The sequence below is a fragment of the Xiphias gladius genome, chromosome 19 (assembly GCF_016859285.1).
Source record: "Xiphias gladius isolate SHS-SW01 ecotype Sanya breed wild chromosome 19, ASM1685928v1, whole genome shotgun sequence".
NCBI classification, from domain to species: Eukaryota; Metazoa; Chordata; class Actinopteri; order Istiophoriformes; family Xiphiidae; genus Xiphias; species Xiphias gladius.
The window spans coordinates 35,001-60,000 of NC_053418.1; the positions used below are offsets into that span (position 1 = coordinate 35,001).

General features: G+C 46.1%; 2 protein-coding genes across 6 annotated transcripts in view; one reads left to right on the forward strand and one right to left on the reverse strand.

Annotated features, from left to right (window-relative positions):
- Window positions 1-5,813: 5,813 nt before the first annotated feature.
- qsox2 (quiescin Q6 sulfhydryl oxidase 2) lies at window positions 5,814-23,527 on the reverse strand. Of its 3 annotated transcripts, none has more exons than XM_040155094.1 (13): window positions 23,237-23,527; window positions 20,838-21,129; window positions 17,728-17,828; window positions 17,563-17,611; window positions 16,951-17,056; window positions 16,231-16,321; window positions 15,760-15,905; window positions 13,376-13,528; window positions 13,164-13,293; window positions 11,953-12,075; window positions 11,711-11,861; window positions 10,729-10,917; window positions 5,814-10,054 (listed from the first exon to the last, which is right to left on the reverse strand). In XM_040155094.1, the coding sequence occupies exons 2-13, from the start codon at window positions 21,070-21,072 to the stop codon at window positions 9,510-9,512; spliced, it is 2,019 nt and encodes a 672-aa protein (XP_040011028.1). In that variant the 5' UTR covers window positions 21,073-21,129; window positions 23,237-23,527; the 3' UTR covers window positions 5,814-9,509. The 3 variants fall into 3 exon arrangements, with proteins under 3 accessions (XP_040011028.1, XP_040011030.1, XP_040011029.1); XM_040155096.1 differs by lacking the exon at window positions 23,237-23,527 and adding an exon at window positions 23,150-23,228; XM_040155095.1 differs by lacking the exon at window positions 23,237-23,527 and adding an exon at window positions 21,299-21,589.
- A 68-nt stretch (window positions 23,528-23,595) lies between these two features.
- Window positions 23,596-25,000, forward strand: part of cfap77 (cilia and flagella associated protein 77) — a 6,630-nt gene continuing 5,225 nt past the window's right edge. For 2 of the 3 annotated variants that reach the window (XM_040155097.1, XM_040155099.1), the window contains exon 1: window positions 23,596-23,858. The gene's annotated coding sequence lies outside the window, so the exon portion shown is untranslated. Of the gene's footprint in view, window positions 23,859-24,038; window positions 24,127-25,000 lie in introns of all 3 variants that reach the window. The other variant, XM_040155098.1, reaches the window with a different exon arrangement.

The following is a 25,000-nucleotide window of genomic DNA, read 5'->3' on the forward strand; positions in this document are numbered from 1 at the left end:
TCCATCACTTCCATCACCTCCATCATCTCCATCACCTCCACTTTCATCAATTCCATCACCTCCACCTTCATCACCTTCATCACTTCCATCACCTCCACCACCTCCATCATCGCCATCACCTCCATCTTCCATCACCTCCATCACCTCCATCACCTCCACCTTCATCACTTCCATCACCTCCACCTCCATCACCTCCACCACCCCAATACCTCCACCATCGCCATAACCACTACCTTCATCACTTCCATCATCTCCATCACTCCTTCCAATCCATCGCCATCACCCCATCACCTCCATCCCCCTCTCACCTCCATAATCTCCATCACCTCCACCTACATCACTTTCATCACCTCCATCACCCCATCACCTCCATCATCACCATCACCTCCACCTCCATCAACTCCATCATCGCCATTACCTCCATCTCCATCACCTCCACCTCCATCACCTCCACCACCTCCATCATCTCCATCACCTCCACCTTCATCACTTCCATCATCTCAATCACCCGATCACCTCCATCATTTCCATCACTTCCTCCACCTCCATCACTTCCATCAACTCCATCACCTTCACTTTCATCAATTACATCACCTCCACCTTCATCACCTCCATCACCTCCACCACCCCAATACCTTCATCATCGCCATCACCTCCACCTTCATCACTTCCATCATCTCCATCACTCTATCACCTCCATCACCCCATCATCACCATCACCTGCACCCCCATTTCCTCCATCAACTCCATCATCGCCATAACCTCCATCTCCATCACCTCCATCCCCCTCTCACCGCCATAATCTCCATCACCTCCACCTTCATCACTTTCATCACCTCCATCACCCCATCACCTCCATCATCACCATCACCTCCACCTCCATCAACTCCATCATCGCCATCACCTCCATCTCCATCACCTCCACCATCCCATCACCTCCACCACCCCATAACCTCCATCTTCCTCACTTCCATCACCTCCACCTCCACTTCCATCACCTCCACCTCCATCAACTCCATCATCGCCATCACCTCCATCTCCATCACCTCCACCTTCATCACCTCCATCACTTCCAACACCTCCACCATCCCATCACCTCCACCTCCACTTCCATCACCTCCATCATCTCCATCACCTCCATCATCACCATCACCTCCACCTCCACTTCCATCACCTCCACCTCCATCATCTCCATCACCTCCACCTTCATCACCTCCATCACCTCCTCCACCTCCATCACTTCCATGACCATTAAAATGACCCAACAACTTTATTTCTTTACGTTTCACCGGCGTAAACGGACACACTGGCGTTGTAGCTGCCGTGCACGCCGATCCCGTGCGCAGGTGCATGGAGCCGCCGTTTGCAACGACCTCCGCTGCTTTCCGCAGAACTAACGCGTTTCTCTAAAGCGCAGCCGATTGCACCGACAACATTATCAGTATCTTTGTACATATGATCCATATTGTTGTTGCGTGCTTGTATGTTGTTGTACAATGCCGTCTAATCTTATTTTCCTAATTTATTGCGTTCATATTTCTTGTCCACATGAGTTCGGTGAATAAAGTCTGGCTCTGACATTCCGAACTTTGCATTTACTGCCAATTAGGTAACATGGTGGACGCTGCCTCTTCACTGCCCTCTACAGGCAGACAGCAGCATGTGGAAGTTCACAGGGAGGCTGGAAACTCAGTGACAGACAGAAAAAATGAACTGATTGAGTTTAGTTTCTCTTCAGGCTGATTATTTCACCCCGACAACATTTCATTTATCTTATCTTATCTTCATTCCCACTTCTCATTTACAACGAGGGAAAAACTCCAACATTTATAGTTGTAAAGTGCTCAGACAGCTTTAGCTTTAACTAAGGCTAGACTGTGGAGGTGATGGAGATTATGGAGGTGAGAGGGGGATGGAGGTGATGGAGATGGAGGTGATGGAAGTGATGAAGGTTGAGGAGGTGATGGAGGTGATGAATGTGGTGGAGGAGATGGAAGTGATGAAGGTGGAGGTGGAGGAGGTGATGGAGGTGATTTGGTGATGGCGGTGGAGGAGATGGAAGTGATGAAGGTGGAGGTGATGGCGATGATGGAGGTGATGGAGGTGGAGGTGATGGCGATGATGGAGGTGATGGGGTGGTGGAGGTGATGGAGGTGATGAAGGTGGTGGAGGTGATGGAAGTGATGAAGGTGGAGGTGGAGGAAGTGATGGAGGTGATGGGGTGATGGCGATGATGTAGGTGGTGGAGGTAATGGAAGTGATGAAGGTGGAGGTGATGGCGATGATGGAGGTGGTGGAGGTGATGGAGATGGAGATGGAGGTGATTAGATGATGGATTCAGCTGCTGCCTCATGCAGTTAAAACCAAACTGAATTACCAAGATCTCACTTCATTCCTACTTCTCATTTACAACGAGTGAAAAACTCAAACTTTTATAGTTGTGAAGTGCTCAGACAGCTTTAGCTTTAACTAAGGCTAGCTCCCCTGATGACTCTAGCCTCATCGGCCCATCTAGTTTTAGCTCTGGGGTCCGGACCACGAAGGGAGCGCACCTCAGTCCGGGTCCTTTTTTTAACCTGCTTCACTGAGTCTAACATCGGCTGCCTCGGATCACCTGTACCATGAAGCTGGTTATTAACTTGATCTGTGAACTCTGGGTTTAATAATCCAGTGGCGAGTGAGGTCACGTGACAGAGGTGGACCTGTTAAAGAGAAGAGACAGTGTCAGACACTGAGTTACCAGGTAACCCAGAGAGAGCTGGCTTCACGCTCCAGGGGTCCTGGTCTCTGAGTGCAGTTACTGTGGCAGGTACAGGTCTGAACGAGCAGGATCAGACTAGGGACTGAAGACAGAACCGTGACGATCCGAATCTCCTGAGCTCAGCCTGAGCGCAGAGCGACGCCTGTTCAGTCTGGCCCGGGAGTGAAGGGTCGTCCCGCCAGACTCTTCCTTCTACGGTCGAAATGAAAGCGGATACAGTGGTGCGGTGGACGAAAAGCAGCGTCCTGCAGAAAGTCCGATTCAGTTGGAAGTAGTTGGTGGCTGTATATCGCAGCGGCTGAGCCAGCTGCATGTGACCCAGTGTTATTTTCAGAAAGTCACGCAGGCTTTTCTTATTTCTTCTTTCTCAGTTTTTATGAATAGTTTTTTGGCACTTCTGCCTTGACTTGTTTTTGACAGCGGTAAGGACTCAGCCTTAGCTTAACCAGGTGAACTACCGCTGCATCCCTGTGAATAAATTCAAGAAGTATTGGCTGAACTTCAGTCCACAGTGCAGGTCCACACACCCACAATAACTAAACCTGGGAATAAACAATGAGGCGTAAAATATGTAAATCCCATTGTCCTAAATATTCATATTGTCACCCCCTTGCAGAGGAGCAACTTATTCTAAAGATGTCTTGTCTCCTTTGTGCAGACCTTAACTCTGAAGAAGACGTGTCCCGTTGCAGCGTGATATTCCAGAAATGGTTGGGAAACGACCGGTTGTGATCTCAGGTGTTCAGAAGCCAAAACAGGGAGGAGACTCAGAAATGAGCAATCAGATTAAATCCATTTTAAGTCTCAAATCTGATTCTGCTCGTACAGATCTGAACCTGTGAGCTCCCAGATGTCCACTTCAGACTGACTGGCGCTCAGTATTTGTTTTACGCTCTCTCTCAAATCTTTTGCCATCAAAATACTTTCATTATTTCTCATAACCTTGTAGTTCCTTTAAATTCGAAAAGCTGTTCTACTGCGGCTAGGTCTTGGTTTTTCTAAGTGCTGTATGACGGCAACTGGACTTTCTTGAGGTTCTCGAAGACGTTTCGCCTCTCATCCAAGAGGCTCCTTCACATCTGACTGACCGGTTGTAGCGCACCTCCTCCGTTTAGCGATGCTGGTTTCAGTTGGACTGGAACTTACGATGCCGTCCTGAGATCCCTCAACACCCGTTCAAACCGTGACTCACGTGACCCCAACGACTCCGAAGGCGTTAACGACTCCCCGCCAGTCGGTCAGAACTGAAGCAGCCTTCAGGTGAGAGGTGAAACGCCTTCAGGAACCTCAAGCGAGTCCAGTTCCCTCCGTATAGCACTTCCAAATGTTATGTTTAGTGAAACAGCCCAGGGACACATCAGTCCGACCCACATAGTTTCTTTATTACATTAGCTATGAATCAGCCTGACGAGGTCAAAGGTCGGACTGTCACCTTTCCCATCAGTCTTTTTTAAAGAACTGGTTTCAGAGGATGAGTCAAAGCTTCTTCAGCTTCAGGCTGGGCTGCTGCCTTGCTCTGAGGCTCAGGGCAGTGTTACTCACGTTGAACCTGCGGTAAACATGAGAGTCAGTGAGACTATTTACATTGGACTGAAGTTCCTCTCCTGCCATTAATCAAACCCCTAAAAACTCATCTCTGTTCCCTGAAATGACATATTTGGAAGTTTTTCCGTGAAAAAGTCCCCTCATGACTTTAAAATGGCCTCATGTAGTATTCGTGGGTGTGTCTGGCCTCTATCTCCGCTCTGCCCGTCAATCAAACACACACCTGTGCTTGTTTGCGGTTTCGCTAGCTACTGTACGCTACGCGGTGGATGGGGGTAATGCAGGAGTAATTCAGGCACGCGTTGAACCAGAAACCGACTCTCAAGACGATGAAGAAGAAGAGCGAATTGTACAGGTTCGCCTGCAAGTCGATGTAACAGAATGGTGAAGTATTTTGTGTGTCGCTCTCTACAACGTTAGAGACTTAGCGGTAATGGGCCGTCCCAGCGACTTTAACACCAAACTCTCCTCCTCCTGCTTCTGTTCTGCGTTTTATTTAGTTTGTATTTTTCTGATTATTCTAAAGATCCGTAACAGTACAGAGCGTAACATCTATGCCGCTCAGACTTAGCTACCTTAGCTACCAAAATACCGATAACTAGCTACACCTGGCTTCTGGTGTAACGGGGGGTATCGGAGGTACGTGATGGTGAAAATGTATGGAAAGCCAGAACCCCGCATGTTGACGGGACTGGTTCCTCAGGTGTGTGACGTATGAAACCCAGACTGACTGAATCCGTCATTGGTTCGCTGCAGCTCCAAGGTGGAAATACTCAACCATCATATATAAAACTCCATATGGACGCGTTGACGAGGTTAAAAACGTGATTTTCACTGGAGGGGGTCTTTAGAATAATCAGAAAAATACAAACTAAATTAAACGCAGAACAGAAGCAGGAGGAGGAGAGTTTGGCGTTGAAGTCGCTGGGACGGCCTGCCACACATCAGCAGCTCCTCCTGACTCGGGACTGAGAATTTAAAATCAGAAAAATCTGATAATAAATAAACAAAATACAGAGATTCAACACTCAGGGCCTAAAAAAGCTCAGTTTACCTGCAGCGAAGACGACACACACCTGACGTTACTGATGCGAGCTGCTCAAGACCAAGTACGGAGGATCGATTTAGCCAGAAAATGAAATGCAAAGTCAAAAATGTTAAAGACACAAAGTTAGAAACAAACAAAAAAAGTGTTAGAGGAGAAAATGAATCAAAATCAAAGGGAAAATGAAATAAAATGAAATGGAGACAAAAGAAATAAATTAAAAAGGAAAATAATAGATCAAACTGGGAGAGAAAAATAAATAAATGTGAACAATAAATTAAAAAAAAGTAATATTAACAGAAAAACTAAATAAAAGTAAGAGGAAAATTGAAAACATTTATAAGAAAAAGGCAGAAAAACTATTGACTGCACTGCTCAGTGATATTCTATCAAAAAGAAAAAGAAAACTGAAAGAAGAAATTGATTATTTGAGAAATATATTTATTGGGTTTTTCAGAATTAATAAAGCAATTACACTTCTCAAGGTCTACACACACACACACACACACACACACACACAAATCCGCAATTCTTATGTAACTGTTATGCTGAATGATATTACATCATCTTTAGACATTACATTCTCATGTTCAAGTACTCAGCAAACTTGTTGTTAAGTGACCTTCAAGACGATGAATACATTGTCCCCATATTTTAGGAAAACTCAGCATTTTGCCCTCGGTTTTTCCATGGCGAAGCAGTCAGAGGGACTTTTCCTCCAGGCATTTGCAGGACGTGTGTTCGGCCTGAAGTGAGCATCGTCTTCTCTGCAGCTGAGGGTCTGAACTCCGGTGGAAATGGTCCGAGAACGACCACCAGAGGGCAGACAGGCAACCCAATCTCATCACTTCCCGTGACCTTCACCAGGTTTCTTCATTGTTAGTTTTGTGCAGCTCCAGGGGCAGTGGAGCAATGTGGCTTCTCCTAGGCCACATTGGATACATAAACCAGGATTATTATCGTCGCAGCGACGCAGCTGCACACCGAACGTATGATCCAATTAATCAGGATCAGTTGGACTCCGGCGTTGCTCGTCCGGCCGTGTGTGTCCTGGCAAACTCTCCTCCCGTCACCTCCAGGGATTTCTACATCTAAGTCGCCAGACCAGGACAATCTGTTAGAAATCAAATGTTTACGTGATAAACGGTTGCTGCGGCAACGACAGTTTCAGCGGAAAGTGAAATTAAAAAAACCTGGAATCAAAAACATTAAACCTTAAATTAAACTGAAATTTTCCATCTCGACTTTCATTACAAATTTTTCCATTTTCCATTTCAATTTGAGACGTTTTCAATTTCAGATTTTTTAATTTTACATTACTTTTAATTTTTATTCCCTTTAATATTCTGATTTTAAAAAAATACAAACTTGTATTTTATTCGTACACAAATACATTTCCTATTCACACTGACTAAAATTATCCTCCATCCAAAACATGTTAGTGAGAAAAATCTTCTTATGGATCAAACTGTCAAACTATATTAGTACATAGGTAAATCACCACCATAAGAATATGTCAACCAATCCCGCTTCCTTGATCAGCTTCAGCCGAGGGATGTTAAATATTAATTCAGACAAATAAGAGTTTTCACACTGTTGGATCCCAAGTTTTGAATGAACTGGGCTTGTTGAGTTCAGACAGAAGGAAGAAATGTCACCGTGACTTGACCTCATCAGCGGATCCATGGAAACACCGAGCGACTTCACCGGGTTCATCCGGTGGGAGGTCGGTGACCCACACTTCAACGGCCTGAAAGTCCTGGAAAGGTCTGGAAAGGTCTGACATATGATCTAAATTCAAGGCCTGAAATGGTTTTGAATCAGCTAAATCTAGTGAAAGTCAAAATCCAGCCCTTCCTCTCAAACTGATGTTGACGTGTACCTGATGGGTATGACGGGCTTTCTACGTCTGTAGTTTTACGTATTCTGAATTCTAGTTTCATTCATTTTCACTCTTTACTGTTTGACCTGTATGTTCCCTGCGTTTCCTCTTCTTTTTCTCAATGTTCTCGTCTCCATTTCTAGTTTATGGGCAAACATATAATAAGAAATGTCAGAACAGAAAAGCTGAAATCAGCACCAGTCAATGACCATTAAAATAATCAAATACAAATGACCGACTGGTTTTGTAACTGTCAAAAATTCACGGACTGTTAATCACGATGGCTCGTCCACCAAACAAGTTTCTTTTGGGGCCTTTTTATATATTTCAGGCGTATTTTTTATCTGAACTTTAGCACAATTTTGCTGTGTTTGTGATTTTGTTTGTAGCTGTTATTAATCATATCATTTCTAGTGAACTTTGACGTTTTATTTGATATATTTACTGTTGTATGTGCTGTCATTGGTTTATTTTTGCCCTGTAAAATGTCTTTGAGGATCCTAACCGAAAATACTTATGTAAAAAAATATACTGTTATCACATTTCTTTAAACTCTAAAACTGAACTTTAAATATGTCAACTCGCTGCTGCCATGTTCCATCTAAAAAACATGTCGTCTTTGTTTCTGTCTCTCTCGTTTTAGCAAAAACACGGTTAAGAAAATACTAATTTAACACCTAATGTTTCTGGTGGGTTTCTCGTATTTAACAAACCAAATGATTATTTTAATGAAAATAATCTACGGCTTTATATTTACTCCAGAAGCTTCCAGTTTGTTTGAAATACAGCAGTCACCACAAGGTGTCACCTGATCCACCAAAACAAAAAAGTGAAGTATTACTGATCAGCCAATCAATAATGCTTCCAATCAGCCAATCAATCCTTTCCTGTGTCCGTCTGCAGAGATTCATCATCAGGACGGGTTTATTTTTCACAGTAAAGAGAAATACAGGGTTAAACACACACACACACACACACACACACACACACACACACACACACACACACACACACACACACACGCAGAGTGTTTGTGTGGAAGGAGGCGGAGCCCCAGAGGACAGGTGTGTCGTCTGTCAGCAGGTTAAACATTTGGCACAAAGTGAATTCTGAGAGAGTCCACCCAGCAGAACCAGTCTGATCCAGTTCAGTCCCAGTCTGCCACTGTTCTGCCCCTCACAAAACCCAGTCCTGGGGGTCCAGTCCAGTCCAGGCCTTACACACAGATCTGAAAACACACCGGGTGTCAGGGTCCAGTCTATGCTTCAAAAGTAAAAATAAATAAAGCCAGACCTGAGAGTCCAGGCCAGGTTTGAAACAGTCTTTAAATACAACAAGTCCACTAAAAACCAAAAAAGCAGTCCAGTCCATTCTGGTCTGGTTCAGAGCTGGATACGGCTCTAAATGAGGGTTTGGTCTCACAACCTGATACTGAACCTCTGACAGGATTTAAAACAGAAGCAGAGAAACTGAACCTGAATAAAAACACTTCAGATTCAATCTGGGAATATTCCACCAAAGAATCGGGACCAGGACTAAAGGTTGGGTCACCAAAATGTGCTCTACGGAACGGGCCGAGCCGACCCCCCTTCACAGGGTGGCAGGTGCTTGTGGGGTCAGTAGGTTGTCATGAGGCGCAGAAGTAACCATTGCCGGAGGGTTCAACCACACGTGCACAACTCGCTTTGCCATTTTCTCAACACAAGTGAACAACACGGAGGGAGACCTGGTCTGTGCCGCCTTCTCCGGCCACCAGCAGCTACCAGGGTCCACACCTGAAGTCTGGCTCTCATCACCAGTGAGGAGAAGAAGGTCGAGTGTTCGTGACTGGTTTGGTTGGAAAAACGAACCAGATTTAACCCCTCAGTGCTCCGGCCCGTTGGAAGGGACGGCTCCTGGGCTTTTTAATCTCAGTGGCGTGGCGGGAACCATCGGGGCCGGCCGGCGGAGCTCTGTCAGGACGGTTTGGCTTCGGTCAGCAACGTGAATTCACGTGTAAAACTTCACCTCCGCAGGGAAAACACCGGCTGCTGCGATTAATCCGGAGGAAACCTGAAACGCTGGGGACAGGTTTCACAGCGACGACCTCCTGAACTAACACTAGACCAGGACTGAGAGAGAAAAGGGGGTTTTCTTCTACAATATGGGCAAACGGGGTGTGAGCGACTTAACCTTCAGAGCCTCCATGTTGGCACTTTGATTTCCATACACAGCCCTGAACGGATCCTGGGTTAAAGCAGTCTGGTTCTGTGTAAACCGGTCTGGTCTGGCCTCGGTCAGACATGTAGGCGGGAGTGTCGGAGTTTCCACCTCCTGGATCGGACTTTGAAGAAGAAGAAGAGGAGCATGAGGAAGAGGCAGGAGCAGACGTAAAGGACCACACACAGACTCATGTCCACACTGTTAAAACCCAGACCCAGGATCCACACACCTCCCCCTGCTCCTCCTCCTCCTCCTCCCCCCGTGTGCCCCAGCACCTCCCCCCTTTCCTCCCCCCCCTGAGCCTGGTGTCCAGGTCGAGGCTCAGGCTGCTCCTCCGCTCTCCTCTCTTCCTCCTTCCTCTCTCCTCCTCGGTGCTCCTCCTGAGGCCGTCTGGTCCGCGCAGGATCAGGATCGGGGTTCGGAGGAGGTGCGGGGAGTCGCGGGGGAGTCAGGGAGTATTCGGGGGACAGGTTGGAGGCTCCGTAGTGATGTCGGAGGAAGCGGAGGACGCTGTCTTGGTTCCAGACGTGGACACCATTCCTCTCCTCGTGGCAGGAGGCACAGAGCGAGGGGCTCGGCCACGGAGCTTTGGGGAAGAGGGGGTCATCACTCAGCGAGCCTGGGGGGGACAAACGTCAAACCCTGAGCTCTTTATTTACCGGCGTTCAGCAGAGTCACACATTGTTCTGTTCAGAAAACGCCGACGCATTTTTACACCGGTTAAATTCGTCGGTGTTTTGTCCTGCTCACAGGTTTTCATCGCACAGTAAATGTGTGAACATTCTGTCGCTGTTGACGCGTTCTGAGTCTCATTCATGTCAAAAACATAGTGCAGCATGTGCAACATGAAAAAACTCACATCCGCGGGTTTTCTAACTACGCTTATTATTCCTCATCTTACTTCTATTTGGGGACAATCATACTCCAACTTCTCTAACTACAGTTCCCATGATGCTTTGGGGGATTTAAACAGAAATTACGATGTTACCATGTTATCGCTAGTTATCCTGTATCTGTTCCCATTCAGTCAAACTGTCCCAGTAAAAGCTGCTGAACCAGCTGGGATCAGCTCCTGTTGCAGCGTAGCCGTGGACGTTCAGACAACGTTCACTGGGTCACTGTGATACTGAAGGAAACTTAAAAACATGAGGATTCTGAATCAAGTTCTGCAGCCTCTTTTCTAAGTTTCTAAGTGGATTTTTTTGGAGGTTTATTCTGGATAAACCTCTGATAGCTGAATGTGGTGTGTGTGTGTGTGTGTGTGTGTGTGTGTGTGTGTGTGTGTGTGTATACCAGCCAGTCTGTAGTTGACCATGTTGTGTTGGTTCCACAGCCACAGTATCTGCTGTTCTCTGTCCTGAACGTTGTCCATGCCGACAGCTGCCGCCTGTTCAAAGTGTCGACCACACTGCTCACAGCCAAAGAACGTCCTGATGTACTGACGCATCACCCGCAGCACCGGAGCCGCCTCGCCCTCCAGACCTGCGTGCATGTACACAGACCGGAGAGTCAGATGGGAAACAGGGGATCGAACGGGAATCACACACAGGTAGACCTCTGGAAAAGGTGTGTTGTTGTACTTTATCTTTGTGAGGGTGAATTAGAATTCTAGCAGGTGTTAAAGACCAGTGCCACCCTCTGTGTTGGTGGGAGGGGTCTGGTTTCAGGAACAGGTGAGAAAATGAAATTTGATCTAGTTGGTCCAGTCTGAGTCTGAAGGTTCGTCTCTCAGATGGGACTTCGCCCGATCGACCGGGAACGTGACCACGAATGTATCCGATGCATCTGCGTCGCAGCACGAGTCGAGCCGGGTTCACCTCTTGCGACACTGTGCGTTTCTGCCTCGTGCAGATGAACGACCAGACAAGCGAGGTTTCGTTGTGCCGGTGTTTGTCTGCGTTGACCACGTTCACGTGAAAGACAAGAAGACCCGGAGCTGGTCTGGACGCAGCCGTGGACGGTGGAAGTGAGGACGATTTGGCCACTTCGGGACCAACCTCCAAAAGGCTGTAGAGCTAAGAGGTTCAAATGTGTGTGTGTGTATGAGTGAGTGAGTGAGTGAGTGAGTGAGTGAGTGAGTGAGTGACTGAGTGAGTGAGTTGAGTGAGTGAGTGAGTGTGTGAGTGTGTGTGTGAGTAAGTGAGTGAGTGAGTGAGTGTGTGTGTGAGTAAGTGAGTGAGTGAGTGAGTGTGTGTGTGAGTAAGTGAGGTGAGTGAGTGAGTGTGTGTGTGTGTGTGTGTGTGTGTATGAGTGAGTGAGTGTTTGCGTGTGTTACCTGTGTTTTCCAGTGCGGTGGGCGTGGCATCGTGTTGGACAGTCAGAACATGAAACAGAGTCCAGAGGGAACATGGGTAACCTCGAAGCCCCACCCTGCTACCTTGACAACCAACCCATCGAAGCTCCGCCCCCAAGAACACACCTGAGATCTGGACAGGTAACAGGAAGTCAGCTGATGATCTGTACGTGTATGTGTGTGTGTGTGTGTGTGTGTGTGTGTGTTCAGTTTGTGTGTCTCACCCTCATCTTGTTATCCACCAGGTCCAGGACAGCCTGGTAGGGGATTCGCTGCAGTGGCAGACTGAGCAGCCAATCAGAGAGAGTCTCCATTAGCTTCACCACTGAACCTCCACCTGGATACAACTGCACAGGTAGAGCGAGAGAGCGAGAGAGAGAGAGCAATGTTTTTCTATAGTGGTGAGGACAGTCGCTGAGCTGAGAGTAACTGCAGCCTGCTAAACACAGCCAGTGCGTCTCAGGTGTTAGCAATAGCTACGTTAGCTACGTTAGCTAAGTTACCATCACAGTGGTACCTACTGATGCTGTAGAATCTGGGTTACTAATACTTGCTGATGTACTTCCAGACCCCTCAGACCTTCTAACTATCTAGAAAACAAATGTCTGCGCTGCAACTTAAAGAAGGTTTTTAACCTCACAACTCGGAAATCAGGTTAAATTTTTCTTTTTGTGCAGCGGACTAGGGTGGAGTTCTGACAGCTGGTTCCATTTTGGATCCGGTTCTCAGTCGGGAGAATACCCGGATTCGTTAAGTTCTGACTCTAACAAATCTCTTGTTGAACCTTTTCTGTCTCCGGGTGATTTTTTGTTAACAAAGACCAATGAGGTAAACACACACAAATACACAGAGTGTGAACACACTGCGTTTCCTGCTACTGTTTCACAATAAGAGCCCCCTGTTTGTTTGCTGGTGAAAAGCTTTTAATGTGAAGCAAAAGCAGGACAGTTAAGACCAGCTGGGTCAGAAACGCAGCGGATGCAGTGGAAATGCATTTGTTTACAGCTCGGTGTGATTAAAATTGGCAAGAGGTGTTCCTCCATTGAGGAGTAAATCACTGTATCCTACATTTTGTTACAAAAACTGTTTGGCAGAGCGAAAAACAGACAACAAACCAAACTCCTGCTTTTTTAAGAACGTTTTGTGCGGCTCTTCTCAGTTCAGTGCTGGGCATAGCTGAAACTGATCTTGGCAGACGTACGGTGAGCCCCTGGTCACAAACACCTGAAGGTGCATGACCATGAGCCGCTACAGCGCGTGGAGCCGACACACCTGACACAAACGCCACGGTGACCCCTCTGACTGTGACTCAGATCCGTCCAGGTCCTCCATCATGAGGACGTTCTGATCAGCTACACGTGTCTCACGTAGACCTGGAGGAGGGGACGCCCCCTGATTTAACACACTACAGATCCGCACAGACACCTGTTGTTACCTTTGCGACCAAAGCGACAAAGTCCTTGAAGATCTTCAGCTCCTCCCCCTCCAGGGTATTGTGGGTAGCCAGCTCGACTCTCAGCAGGTAGTGGAGGGCTGACTCCAGATCAGCTGTGTACACCTTCGACCTGCAGGGAGACAGACAGGTTTACTGATGATCCACTGGCTCTGAACCAGACTGAGCCAGGCCGGTCTGACTTAGCCTCTGACCTGTCGAAGTCTCTCCAGGGATCTGTGCTCTCTTTGTTGGGCAGCGCCCCCATCTGACTGCCAGTGGAACTGCTGCTGTCTGACTTCAACCTGCGCTGAACTCCTGGTAACGTCCTCAGCAAGGAGGAGAAGAAGAAACGCAGCTGCTTCTGACTGAAACGAGAAGAAGAGGAGAGGAAATCTTGTTACTGTGCCGTACGTGAATGTTGTAGATGAATTTGATACGTGGCTCATGTTGACTGCTCAATGCTGCGTTTATGGTCAAATCTTTCTTGTAAAACAGATTCTGTGTCTCAAAAGACGTCATGATAAAATACAAATAAACAATAAAAACTCAATGAATATAAACTGTCTGTGTGCTTCTGTCCAATATGAGATTTAGACCTGAATAAAGAGGTCTTCACTTCTTAAAAAGACTGTCTGAAGGTTCAGAGTTGGTTTTAGGGTTAAGGTTTGCAGGTTTTAATTTACATTATATCTAAGACACACACTTGCCCACTTTATGGACTTCATTGCTCCAACAGCTACCATTTCCCACCTATTATTCAACATAGAGTGAGTTTGATTTTGCTCTAAGTTAAACCATTTCTGGTAATTAATATTTTAATAGACAGGATTGTGTTGAGGCCCAGATCTGGGGAAGGCTACAAAAGAATTCTGCTGCATTGAAGGTTCCCAAGAGAACAGTGGCCTCCATAATTCTTCAATGGAAGAAGTTTGGAAAACCAGGACTCTGCCAAACTGAGCACTCGGGGGAGGAGGGCCTTGCTAAGAAAGGTGACCAAGAACCCAATAGTCAATCTGGCTGAGCTCCAGAGATCCTGTGTGGAGATGGAAGAAACCTCCAGAGGATTCTGAAAGTGCCTGAGCAGAAGATTGTTTTTATTACTTGGATGAAAATCCTTTGCAGTCGATGACTGGCTGAAGTCTGGAACCCATGGATGTCGCCAAGTGCTGAGTTTCCTCCCTTGAGATGCTTTGCCAGGCCTTTACTGAGGCCACCTGTAGTTGCTGCTTGTTTGTGGGTCTCTCTGCCCTCAGTTTTGTCTTCAGTTGGGTTGAGGTCAGGTGACTGACTTGGCCATTGAAGAATATTCCATTTCTTTCCCTTGAGAAGCTCTTGTGTGGCTTTCGCAGTATGTTTTGGGTCATTATCCATCTGTACTGTGAAGCTCTGTCCTATCAGTTTTGCAGCATTAGGCTGAATCTGAGCAGATAGTATAGAACTATATGCTTCAGAATTCATCCTGCTATGGCTCGCCTCAGGCGGCTGTGGCCCAGGAGGTAGAATGGGCCAGCCACTAACCTGAAGGACGGTGGTTCAATCCCCACTTGTGACTGGGGCCCTCTTGTCCCCTTAGAGGGAAGGCTCATTGAAAATCCACCTTTATCCTATGATGAATCATTTCTACCCTGATGGGAGGGGTGTCTTCCTGGATGACAGTGCCCCCATCCAAAAACTTGAAACTAGAATCAGGTTCAGGTTTAGGTTAGGGGTTGGAGAGTGGGTTATATAAGGGCTTTTCAAAGTCTGACAATGTGGGCTTCCCTTCACACAAAGCTGAGGCAACTGTCTGAGTTTTTCTGTCAGTTCACAGGTTTTCATCACACAGTAGATAAGTGAATATGAATGTATAGAGCAGAGTGTCAGTGTTCAGGAACATAAAAATGATGAGATTCCAATTTTAAGCTGTGAGCTACAACTTGAGCCCCAGTTGTTTTTGGTCTATATCTGTTTCCATTCAGTCGAACTGTCCCAGTAAAAGCTGCTGAACCAGCTGTGATCAGCTTCTGTTTGCAGTGTAGCCGTGGACGTACAGACAACTGTCCCTGGGTCACTGCGACACTGAAGGAAACTTAAAAACATGAAGATTCTGAATGAAGTTCTGCAGCCTCCTTTACCTCCGGGTTTCTAAGTGGATTTCTGGAGCTTTATTCTGCAGGGACATCAGAGATCATGACGTCCTCAGGAAGTGGACGTCACACTGAATCATATGTACATGTGTTACATATCACTGTGTTCGGCTCTGACTCAGTTATGAGTTATGAGAAGTATGACCATTTTTGACTCTATTTCCCCTCACCCAGCATCTTTTTCTCCTCTTCAGCTCTGCCCCCCCCCCAGGCAGGGGTGGTTTGGTCTTTCTCGTTTGTCTTTGTCCTTCTGAATGTCCGCGTCTATTAGACACCAGATCCTTTCAGTTCAGCAGAGTTAAAATGTCCAGAATTTTAACTCTGCAGTAATCACTGAACAGCACAGTGAAGATTTCACCTCATCCACCCAAACTGAGGATTCCAGACTGAATCTGGATCACAGTGTGTGTGTGTGTGTGTGTGTGTGTGTGTGTGTGTGTGTGTGTGTGTGTGTGTGTGTGTTCACTCACATGTGCAGGTATGTGTGTGTCCCATTGGGGTGCAGCAGGTAGATGGAGGGGAAGGTTGTGATCTTCAGAGCGTCCAGCAGGGGGAGATCAGAGCTCAGAGCTCTCTTTACCACCACACCTGAGTACTGCAGGAGGTCCAGGGTCACCTGAGGCGCGCACACACGCGCACACACACACACACAGAAATTGAATATTGAATGAACTGTGAGGAAAAGAAAACATCTGGTGGGGAAATAAAAAAAATGATTAAATGTTTACACTACAACCAACAACGGGAAAATGAAGGGTTTGTAAAATAAAAAAAAACTAGTGAAAGAAAAATAAGAGTAAAATAAATGAAGCTTTAATTTATCTAATCAACTGGTTGGAGGTTAAAGGAAAAGTAAAAGCTTTATATTTCTGTCTTAGTTATTTAACTACGTATTTAAAGAAGTTTTCAGTTGTATTTGGACTTAAACTTTATTGTCTCACCTCTCGTCCAACGTAGGAGTCTGGTTCTTCTATGATGATGGCGGTGTAGTGATCTGACCTTTGACCTAACAGAGGCAGCAGCTCCACAGAGCTACAGACAGGCAGGAAGACAGACAGACAGACAGACATAGACACAGAGACAGAGAGACAGGCAGGAAAACAGCGAGACAGACAGACAGGCAGGAAAACAGAGAGGCAGACAGGAAGACAGGCAGGCAGGAAGACGGACAGACAAGAAGGCAGGAAGAAAGACAGACAAGAAGGCAGGAAGACAGACAGACAAGAAGGCAGGAAGACAGACAGACAGACAGGCAGGCCGGAAGACAGACAGACAGACAGGCAGGCCGGAAGACAGACAGACAGACACAGAGACACACAGGCAGGCAGGAAGACAGACAGCAATACAGGCAGTAAGACAGACAGACAAGAAGGCAGGAAGACAGACAGACACAGAGACAGACAGGCAAGAAGGAAGACAGACAGTCAGAGAGACAGGCAGGAAAACAGAGAGGCAGGCAGGAAGACAGACAGACAGGAAGACAGGAAGACAGACAGACAAGAAGGCAGGAAGACAGACAGACAAGAAGGCAGGAAGACAGACAGAAATACAGACAGTCAGGAAAACAGAGAGGCAGACAGGAAGACAGACAGAAGTAAATATGACAAAATATTGAAAGATTAATAATCGAGTTAGACAGAGGTTCTGTCAGGTTCTGGTACCTGTACGGTTCTAAAGGAGGACAGCGATCAGGCCAGTCCAGTCTGGTGTGGTTCTGCAGGATGTTCACCATCAACTGTCTCACCGACTGGATCGCTCTGTCTGCACCTGGACATGGACAGAAAATGTTTAACTCTCTGGACTATTCTTCATCTGTAATGAACCTGATGGTTCTCCGTTTACACTGGGAAGGCGCTTTGAGACAAAAGTACCAGAGCAACACTGTAAACGTTCTCTGTTTCAGCTAAAAGTACACAAGTATACTCCGCTTCATGTACTTAAAGTACCGCAGAGAAAGTACGTCATGTGGTTACGGTAGGTTTTTGGAAGGGGCCTCAAAACAAATTTAAGTGATTTATCGCATTTTAAAACCTTAAGATGCAAAACAAATGTAGCGCGACCAAAGGTACGATACTTCCCTTTGAAAGGGGAATGGAGTAAAAGTATAAAGCAGCAGAAAAATCACAGTAAAATAAAAATAGGACGGTATAATCTGTAACGTGTTTGTACTGTGAAGTCTAAGTGATACTGGATGAAACGCAGCTCAGAGCGGGACCTTCATCCTGTCCTCACTGCCCACACTGACGGACAGGAAGTGCACGAGCGTGTCTCACCTCTGTAGGTCGTCCCCCTGTCTGTCGGTGCACCGTGAGCCCGGAAATACTGAGGTGAACAAACAGAGCATCGCATTAGGGCGTGACGTGGTTTTCACACACACTATAAACCCAGTCACACTAAGTACTAGTACTCTGCAGGCAGAACACGGTGCTGTTACGTACTTTGAATGTCGGGTAGAACTTGATGCTGTACTCTTTACAGACGTCAAAGTTTTCCTCCTGAGCGCAGTCCAGCACGGCGACGCTGATGGCCTGCTGCCATTCTGACAGAGAGAGACAGAGTCGGTCAACAGAGAGCGAGAGAGATCACGGAGGACAGCAGGCCGACGCTGGGCCGAACCCACGAAGGCAGAGGAGCGGCTCCAGAGGACATGAAGTCAACAGACCAGGCTGTAATTCATGACGAAAATTCGCAACCTTCATTCATACGAATGGATGGCCAAAATATTAGGAACAGCTCTCAGTGTGTCCCGGTACAGTTCAACAGTAAACAACTGTTATTTTTTCTTTTTATATTTGTTTTTTTATACAACTTAGTTCTGAAACCAAAAATCCATGTGTGTGTGTGTGTGTGTGTGTGTGTGTGTTTTGTCTCCCAGCTGTCTGTCTGTCAGGGTTCAGAGGGCGTCGGGGTCTTTGTCTCTCAGACGTCCTTTGACTCAGGTCAACACAAAGAGTGAGCAAGTGTGTGCGTGTGTGTTAGCAGCAGCTGGTCTCTGGTTGAGTTATTCCCTGGAGACAGATGGAGACTAAAGGCACCAGAAAGATTCCCACCAGTTGCTCTGTGTGTGTGTGTGTGTGTGTGTGTGTGTGTGTGTTCAGGTTGTTGCATATCTTGGAAACATGAACAGATGTTGGAAACTTTTTCATAAATGAAGGTCTGGACCTGTACATGTGGTCTACAGAGCACAGGTACCAACAGAGTCAGTAAAACCCCGATCAGTCTGTTGTGAGCGTTATCACTAACTGATCTGGGGAAATGTCGCAGGTGATTCACTTCTCTCGGGGTTTAGACCCGTCAGTCGGAGAAAGGTCAACGTCTAAATCCGCCTACTGTCGTTGGATAGACACGTCACAATCGTATAAACCTGAGAAAACAACTAATTCTCACTTCTGAGAAACTAAAACCATCAAAGTTTGGACTTTATTGATTGAAAATTGATTTAAAATGTGAATCTATTATCAAAATAGTTACTGGTCCTTTTATAATACAGTAGAAATACAGACCTGGTTATGACTAGTAAAGGTGGATTATTTAGAACAACTTCTCTTTTGTATGTGTCTCTAACATGAATAAAGGCTTTATTATTTACTCAGAGCGACTTTTTCATGGACTCAATAATCATCAGACGAAGCAGGAAAATAATTGTCATGTTAAGTGAAAAGGGCTTCAATCATCGGTTGCACTGACTGAAGTATTTGATTCTACTTTGTCGTTATGTCTGGCAGTCTGTGTACTTTAACGATCTAATAAGAGTTTGTGTTTTCATTGTTTAAGCATTATTTCTGCTGCATCTGCCTCAGTCCACAGACACATCGCTTCATCTGACTGCAACGGCTTCAAGGGCTGAAATCTGACCAACCAAACCTCAGGAACCTTCAGCTCCGTGATGTGACTTCATGCTGTTTTCAAATGAAGCCGATGCCTCGGGAGAGTTTTGATTCCACGACCACAAACCTACACGACTTCTTTCTCCAGCACAGAAACGCTGGAAGAAATACTCAGACCCTTTACTGAAGTAATAGTACCAGTACAACAATTTAAAAATACTCCACAAGAAGTAAAGGTCCTCCTTTTAAAATCCTACTCAAGTAAAAGTACTTCCTGTAGTTCAAGTGTCACAGTAAAAGTACTTCATTGTGCAGGGACCTGTCTCCTGTGACTGGTCTCTGATCCTGAGTCACGGAGGCTTCAGCAGCATTTTACTGCTGGAGCTGCTCCAGGTGGAGCTGCTTTTAGCTACGCCATAGACAGGGACAGAGTTCAGTCCACTGGTTCCCAACCTGGGGGTCGGGCCCCTCCAGAGGGTCGCCAGGTGAACCTGAGGGGTCGTCAGATGATTCATGGGAGAGGACAGAAGAAGAAAGACAGTTCTGATCCACTGATCTGGATTCAGTTGCTGGACTTTTTTCTGGTGAAAATGAAAACAACTCGGAGACCGAAACCTGACGAGGAGACACAACTACACCCTGATTTATGACACGAAAACCACTGATTTCCTATTTAACACTTCATTGTATTTTATAATTTTATCGTATGTTTTTTGTGTAAAATCTTAATCTGAAAAGTAGCCAGTAACTACAGCTTTCATGGTCGGATTAACACGTTGAGGGGCCCCTGGGAAAACATCTGCTGTGGGCCCCCGCTGACCCCCACCCGCCTCCCTCTGGATATGAACCCTGCTTCCCCCAGGTCCCAGGTCCCCCTGAAACCTGCTGGAGCAGAAGTATTGAAGCACTCAAGCACACGAGTAAAAGTACTTCGTTACTTTCCGCCGCTGTGGCTCAGACTAAACGAAAATTAATCTATTTTAATGAAAAACGAGCTGTGACTCTGTTAGCTAACTGAGCTAACTGAGCTAACAGCGCTGTGAAACGTCTCCATTTAATCTGTTATTTGATGTGCGACCTGTTCACGTCTTGGTGAGTCAGGTGTGACTTCCTGGAACAGTTTCTTGTTGCTCGGAGACCTGCCTGAACCCCACTGTCACCTGTCCGTTGCCTAGAAACATGAGGACGTTTAGCCGTTAGCGGAACAGGTCAAAGAATCCATCTTTCCGTCGCTAACAGAGTCAGTAAGAAGCTCGCAGCTAATGTGAGCCGACGGCTGCTTTACTCACCCTGTAGTATTGAGTGTTTCTTCAGGTGAACGTTAGCTGGGCCTCCTCTACAGTAAGATACCGTTGGCAAGATTAAACCGGTTCCGTTCTTAAGAGGAATCACTCCATCCGTGAGAACGTCATTCAAAAATCTGCCACTTTTCACCTGCTTCACAGACCGTATAACATTTCAGCAACCGGTGTGTGCCACACCAGTTTTGTTGAGATTTTACTGTAATTAAGAGTTGATTTTTGGGTTGAATTAATGCCGAACTGAAGGGGGGCTACTGAAGAATCGGAAACTGTACCGAGTGATACGGTACGACCCAGCAGTTAGCCAGGAGAGAATTAAATAGCGGTATTTTGAACGGAGTCTGGAGTTCCTGATTACAAAGAGGAACTGCACAGACAAAGTCGGACAGGGAACCAGACCGAGCGTGTTCGACGAATTACCTTTGACGTCCTGGGCCAGGGTCTTCCATGTGCTGGAGTACTGGATGCAGTGTCCGCACCACGAAGAGAAGAACTGGACCAGCCAGGCCGACGACGAGTTACTGACGGTGGGCTTGAGGCTGCTGCTGCTCAGGATCACCACCGGGTCCTCCTCCGCGTAAAGCCGGGCTGCGGCTCCCAGACACCCGGGGACGAGCCAGAGGACGACCGCCGCTTTGAACCAGAACCGGAGCATCCCTGTCTACCGGGGAGGGACACGCCGAGAGCAGGCGGTCAGAGAGCTGGAAGGTTTCTGCCGAAAACAAGCAGACAGAGCGGGGGAAACATGAGCGTTGAGCCCAGTTAACACGTACGTGTGTTTACAGCGGGGAGCAGAAGGAACGACGACGTCTCACTCCGACCGAGGTTCCGGGAAACGCGGAGCCTTAAACAACAGCGAACAGCAGAGTCAATAGATTCACCTCATCGACGACAGCTATTGAGACAGAAACAGGATCGTCAGTTGATCCGATCGGTTTGGGTTGATATGGGTCGGTCTCCAGGGATGGCCTTGTGTTTCGACTTTGGGGCGAGACATGTTCGAATAGACGATCTTCGTCAAGCTGAGACGACGCGTCGACTGACGTCAGCACCGTGCTGCTCAGCGCCGCGTGAACACCCGACGTCAGAGTTGAGAGTCGCCGAGAAGTTGACGTGAAAACGCGGGAAACCGGTTTAAAAAGTCCGGGACGTGAACGCTCCGCTGGAGAAACAGTGTGAGGGAGTTTAAAGCAGCTGGAGCAGTGAAAGCGTCCGAAGCGTCCGAAGCGTCCGAAGCGTCCTACTGTGATAAATATTACAAACTTCACCTTTACGACCAATGATGTTTCCTCCGATTGATTCCTCTGGATTATGGGGGACAGGAGACCGGGGGCGTCCCCACCGGTACGAACACCTTTATATTGACGAGGGTTACGGACGCCCATCAACGCTCATGTGTTTAGGCTTTACTTATCATTCTTACCATCCATTTCTCTATAAATGACAGATAATTGATCTTGTTTTAGCATTTTAAATAAAATCTATTGTTAATTGATTTTATTGATTCCTGTTTTCTCTTTCTCTCTCGTGTAGTGTGTATTTCTTTTGTATCATATATTGTCTATTCTATTTGTGTAATGTTATATTTTGTATTGTCTCTCACGTAAAGGGAGATGTTTTCCATAAGATTAGATAAGATCAGACTTTACTCTTCCCCAAAATGAGACAGGAAAGGGGAAAAAAACAAAGAAGAAGCTATTTGAAAAAAATAAAGTAAAAATAAAGATAATATAAAAGAAAATTGAAAATTAACTGTATACAATATAGACACTACTCAAAACAGACTACACTACAAGAGTCCATGTAAAGGTTTGAATAATAATTCTCATATATAGTGAAATTGATGGGAAAGAAAGAATTTAACATCAGAACAACAGAGCTTCTCTAATAAATAAATAAGAGATTTATAAACCAATTTCTTTGGGTTTAAATGTAATAAAATTCCCCTAAAGGTCAACTTGTGTTGATAAACTCGACACATCCAACTTAACTCTAATTACAACTAACTGCAGCCAAGCGAACATAACTGAAATAACAGACGTCTGTCTCCGCTTTCTCCCGGGAAACTTCCGAGGAAATTATGAAAATGTGTCACCGAAACAAAAATCTATGTTTGTCCAAATCAAGTTCAAGCTGGAGTTTACTGTCATTCTCTCCACATTCTGTGTATTCAGGGTAAAGAGGCATGGAACTACATTCCCTCGCTGCGACTAATCAAGTAATCGATGAGTCGATCGTCAGAGAATCAATAGGTGACTATTTCTAGACTGGATTCATCGTATAAGTCCGTTTTCAAGCAAACCAGCCCCAACAATCTCTGCATCCAACATCTTAATTTTGAGGATTTGCTGTTTTTTTATTGACTTATGTGATTGTCAATCAGTAATTTGTTGGGTTTTTTGGACCGATCGTCAAAGTAACCAAGCTTTTTTCTAACACTTTGTGTGCTTTCCCAGAAAAATCCAATAATTTGCAACAGTTTCATCCTTTCTGTCCCACAATGTTGGAAAACGGAGCTTCTTACTATAACCTAAAGCCGCCTTTCTGTTTTTCTTCTGTGGTCCCTGAACGCAGCAGCGCTCTCTGCTGCCCCCTGCAGGCCGCCGGGGTCGCCACAGACACGACAACGAACCGAACCGAACCGCTTCGTTCAAATAACTCCTCGGTAATATTTTCGATTCTTGTCCGATCCGTTACCGGATCTTCGGTCAAATGAACGATTCACCACTAACGTTCAGTTCTGTGATTAAGGCGTCTCGCGTCTGGTTCGGGTGATGAACATCGGTTGATGTCTCAGCAGGAAGTTGAAGAGGATTTACCTGGAGTTACCTGTAGGAGTCTGTCATTTGGGAGAAATACTTCAGTATTAAAACTCCCCCGGTCCTTCAGGGAAAGTCTTTTCTTGTCCATTTAAGATTCTTCATGATATAAGTCACTAAAATGACCTACTCTGCGTCAAACAAAGAGAAACTCTGACTCTTCTGTTCAAAGAGCGTAACGCTGTCAAAACCCCTCTTATTTGTGATAAACTGACGTTAACTTATTTCTAAAAACAGCTGAATTACTGTTTGGTTTGTCTCTTTTTATTAGTAAAAGTCCTTGAAGCCGAAGCCGGACTTCTTTGACTTGGACCTTGAAGATCTGTCGGGACCTAAAAGATGATGAAGTTCTTCAGCTGTTCTGATGGTCCTTCTTGTTTCTGGTTCCGTGTCCAGTGAAGTCAATAAAGTGGTGCTGATGTTCCACCTTGTTGTGTCTGTTGTGTTGGAAAAGGTAGAAATCTGCCGAGGAACCGGCAGTGAGCTCTCGCGCTGTACACCTTTAATTTGAAAACCTTAAACTTTCAACATCCGGTTCAACGTTTTTTCCCTGCTCCAACGTCACGTGTCCTGTTACCACAGCAACGGAGCAGCTCGACGCGGAGGGGATACACAAACTCAGGTGAGCACCTGTAGATGAGAAGAAACATCTGTAAATGTGTCATGTGTCCAGGTGTGCGCAGGTGTGCCCCGGTAACCTGACACCACAGCAGCAGGTTCCGCTGTTGGTGGATTTAAAAACCAGAGGAACCGTTTCAGGTCCGAGTCGCATCGGTCCAAGCATCCAGTTTGCGTGACGCAGGTTTAGAGCAACGTGCCGTCCAACATCCGGGATCGCGTGAATCCGGCTCAGCGAACCGTGTGTCGGTGTGAATCGGCGAGACATCCAGGTGTGTGTATGCGGGACTGCGCAGGGACGTGACTGCGGCTCCGGGTCCCGGTACCGAACTGGTTTCCACGGTGAAACCAAGCTGCTGTTTCCTTTTCTAGTTTGGCAGTTGAAGCAGATTCTCTTCAGTCCCGCTGCGTTGAACCTGAAACACCTGGATCACCTGTATGACCATCATCATCATCATCATCATCATCATCATCATTATAACAGCAACAATAATAATGATAATAACAATAACAATAGTAATATGATAATAATCATTATTAGCATTATTATTAGTTATTATAATGATTATCATCATCATTAATTGTTATTATCATTATTATTGTTGCTGTTATAATAGTGATGATGATGATGATGATGATGATTCATCAGCTTTATCAGTGCAGCTCTTCACCTTTATTTTATTTCAGTCTTTTGGATCCTTTGTCTGTTTTCATGTTTTTATTTGTGTTTATTTATCTAATTCTTTAACATGATCTTTGGCTGTTTGTACAAAAACAATAATAATTGTTATGATGTGATTTGGGTGAACTGACCCTTTTTAACATCTGTAACTAAAGTCCACCACCAAGGAGACACTTCCTGGTTTCCATGATCCTCCAGGACGAACCAGCGTTTTACCGCAGGGCTGCGTCGCACCGAAGTAGAGGACGGGAAGACCTCGCGCAGGTTCAGGTTTTAGGGTTTTAAGGAACAAAACCAGCATCGTGACAGATTTCCCAGCATGCACTGCCTGAGACCTAAAACTCTCCACACAGTTCTGTTTGAGGATGGAAACGTCCTGGTGGTTTCAGTGTGAAGGGCGGTGAAGGTGGGTCCCGGGTTCAGTCCCGACCTCCCGACGCGTCTCGGTCTCCGACGGCCGCGGC

Bases quoted from the DNA above. Each gene is read 5' to 3' on its own strand.
- qsox2 (XM_040155094.1), bottom strand. From the start codon at position 21,072: ATGCTCCGGTTCTGGTTCAAAGCGGCGGTCGTCCTCTGGCTCGTCCCC. The intron at 13,529-15,759 runs GTGAGTGAACAC...TTCTCGTTTCAG, and splicing joins ACACACACATACCTGCACAT to TCAGAAGCAGCTGCGTTTCT. The intron at 10,918-11,710 runs GTAACACACGCA...ACATGCACGCAG, and splicing joins CACCGCACTGGAAAACACAG to GTCTGGAGGGCGAGGCGGCT.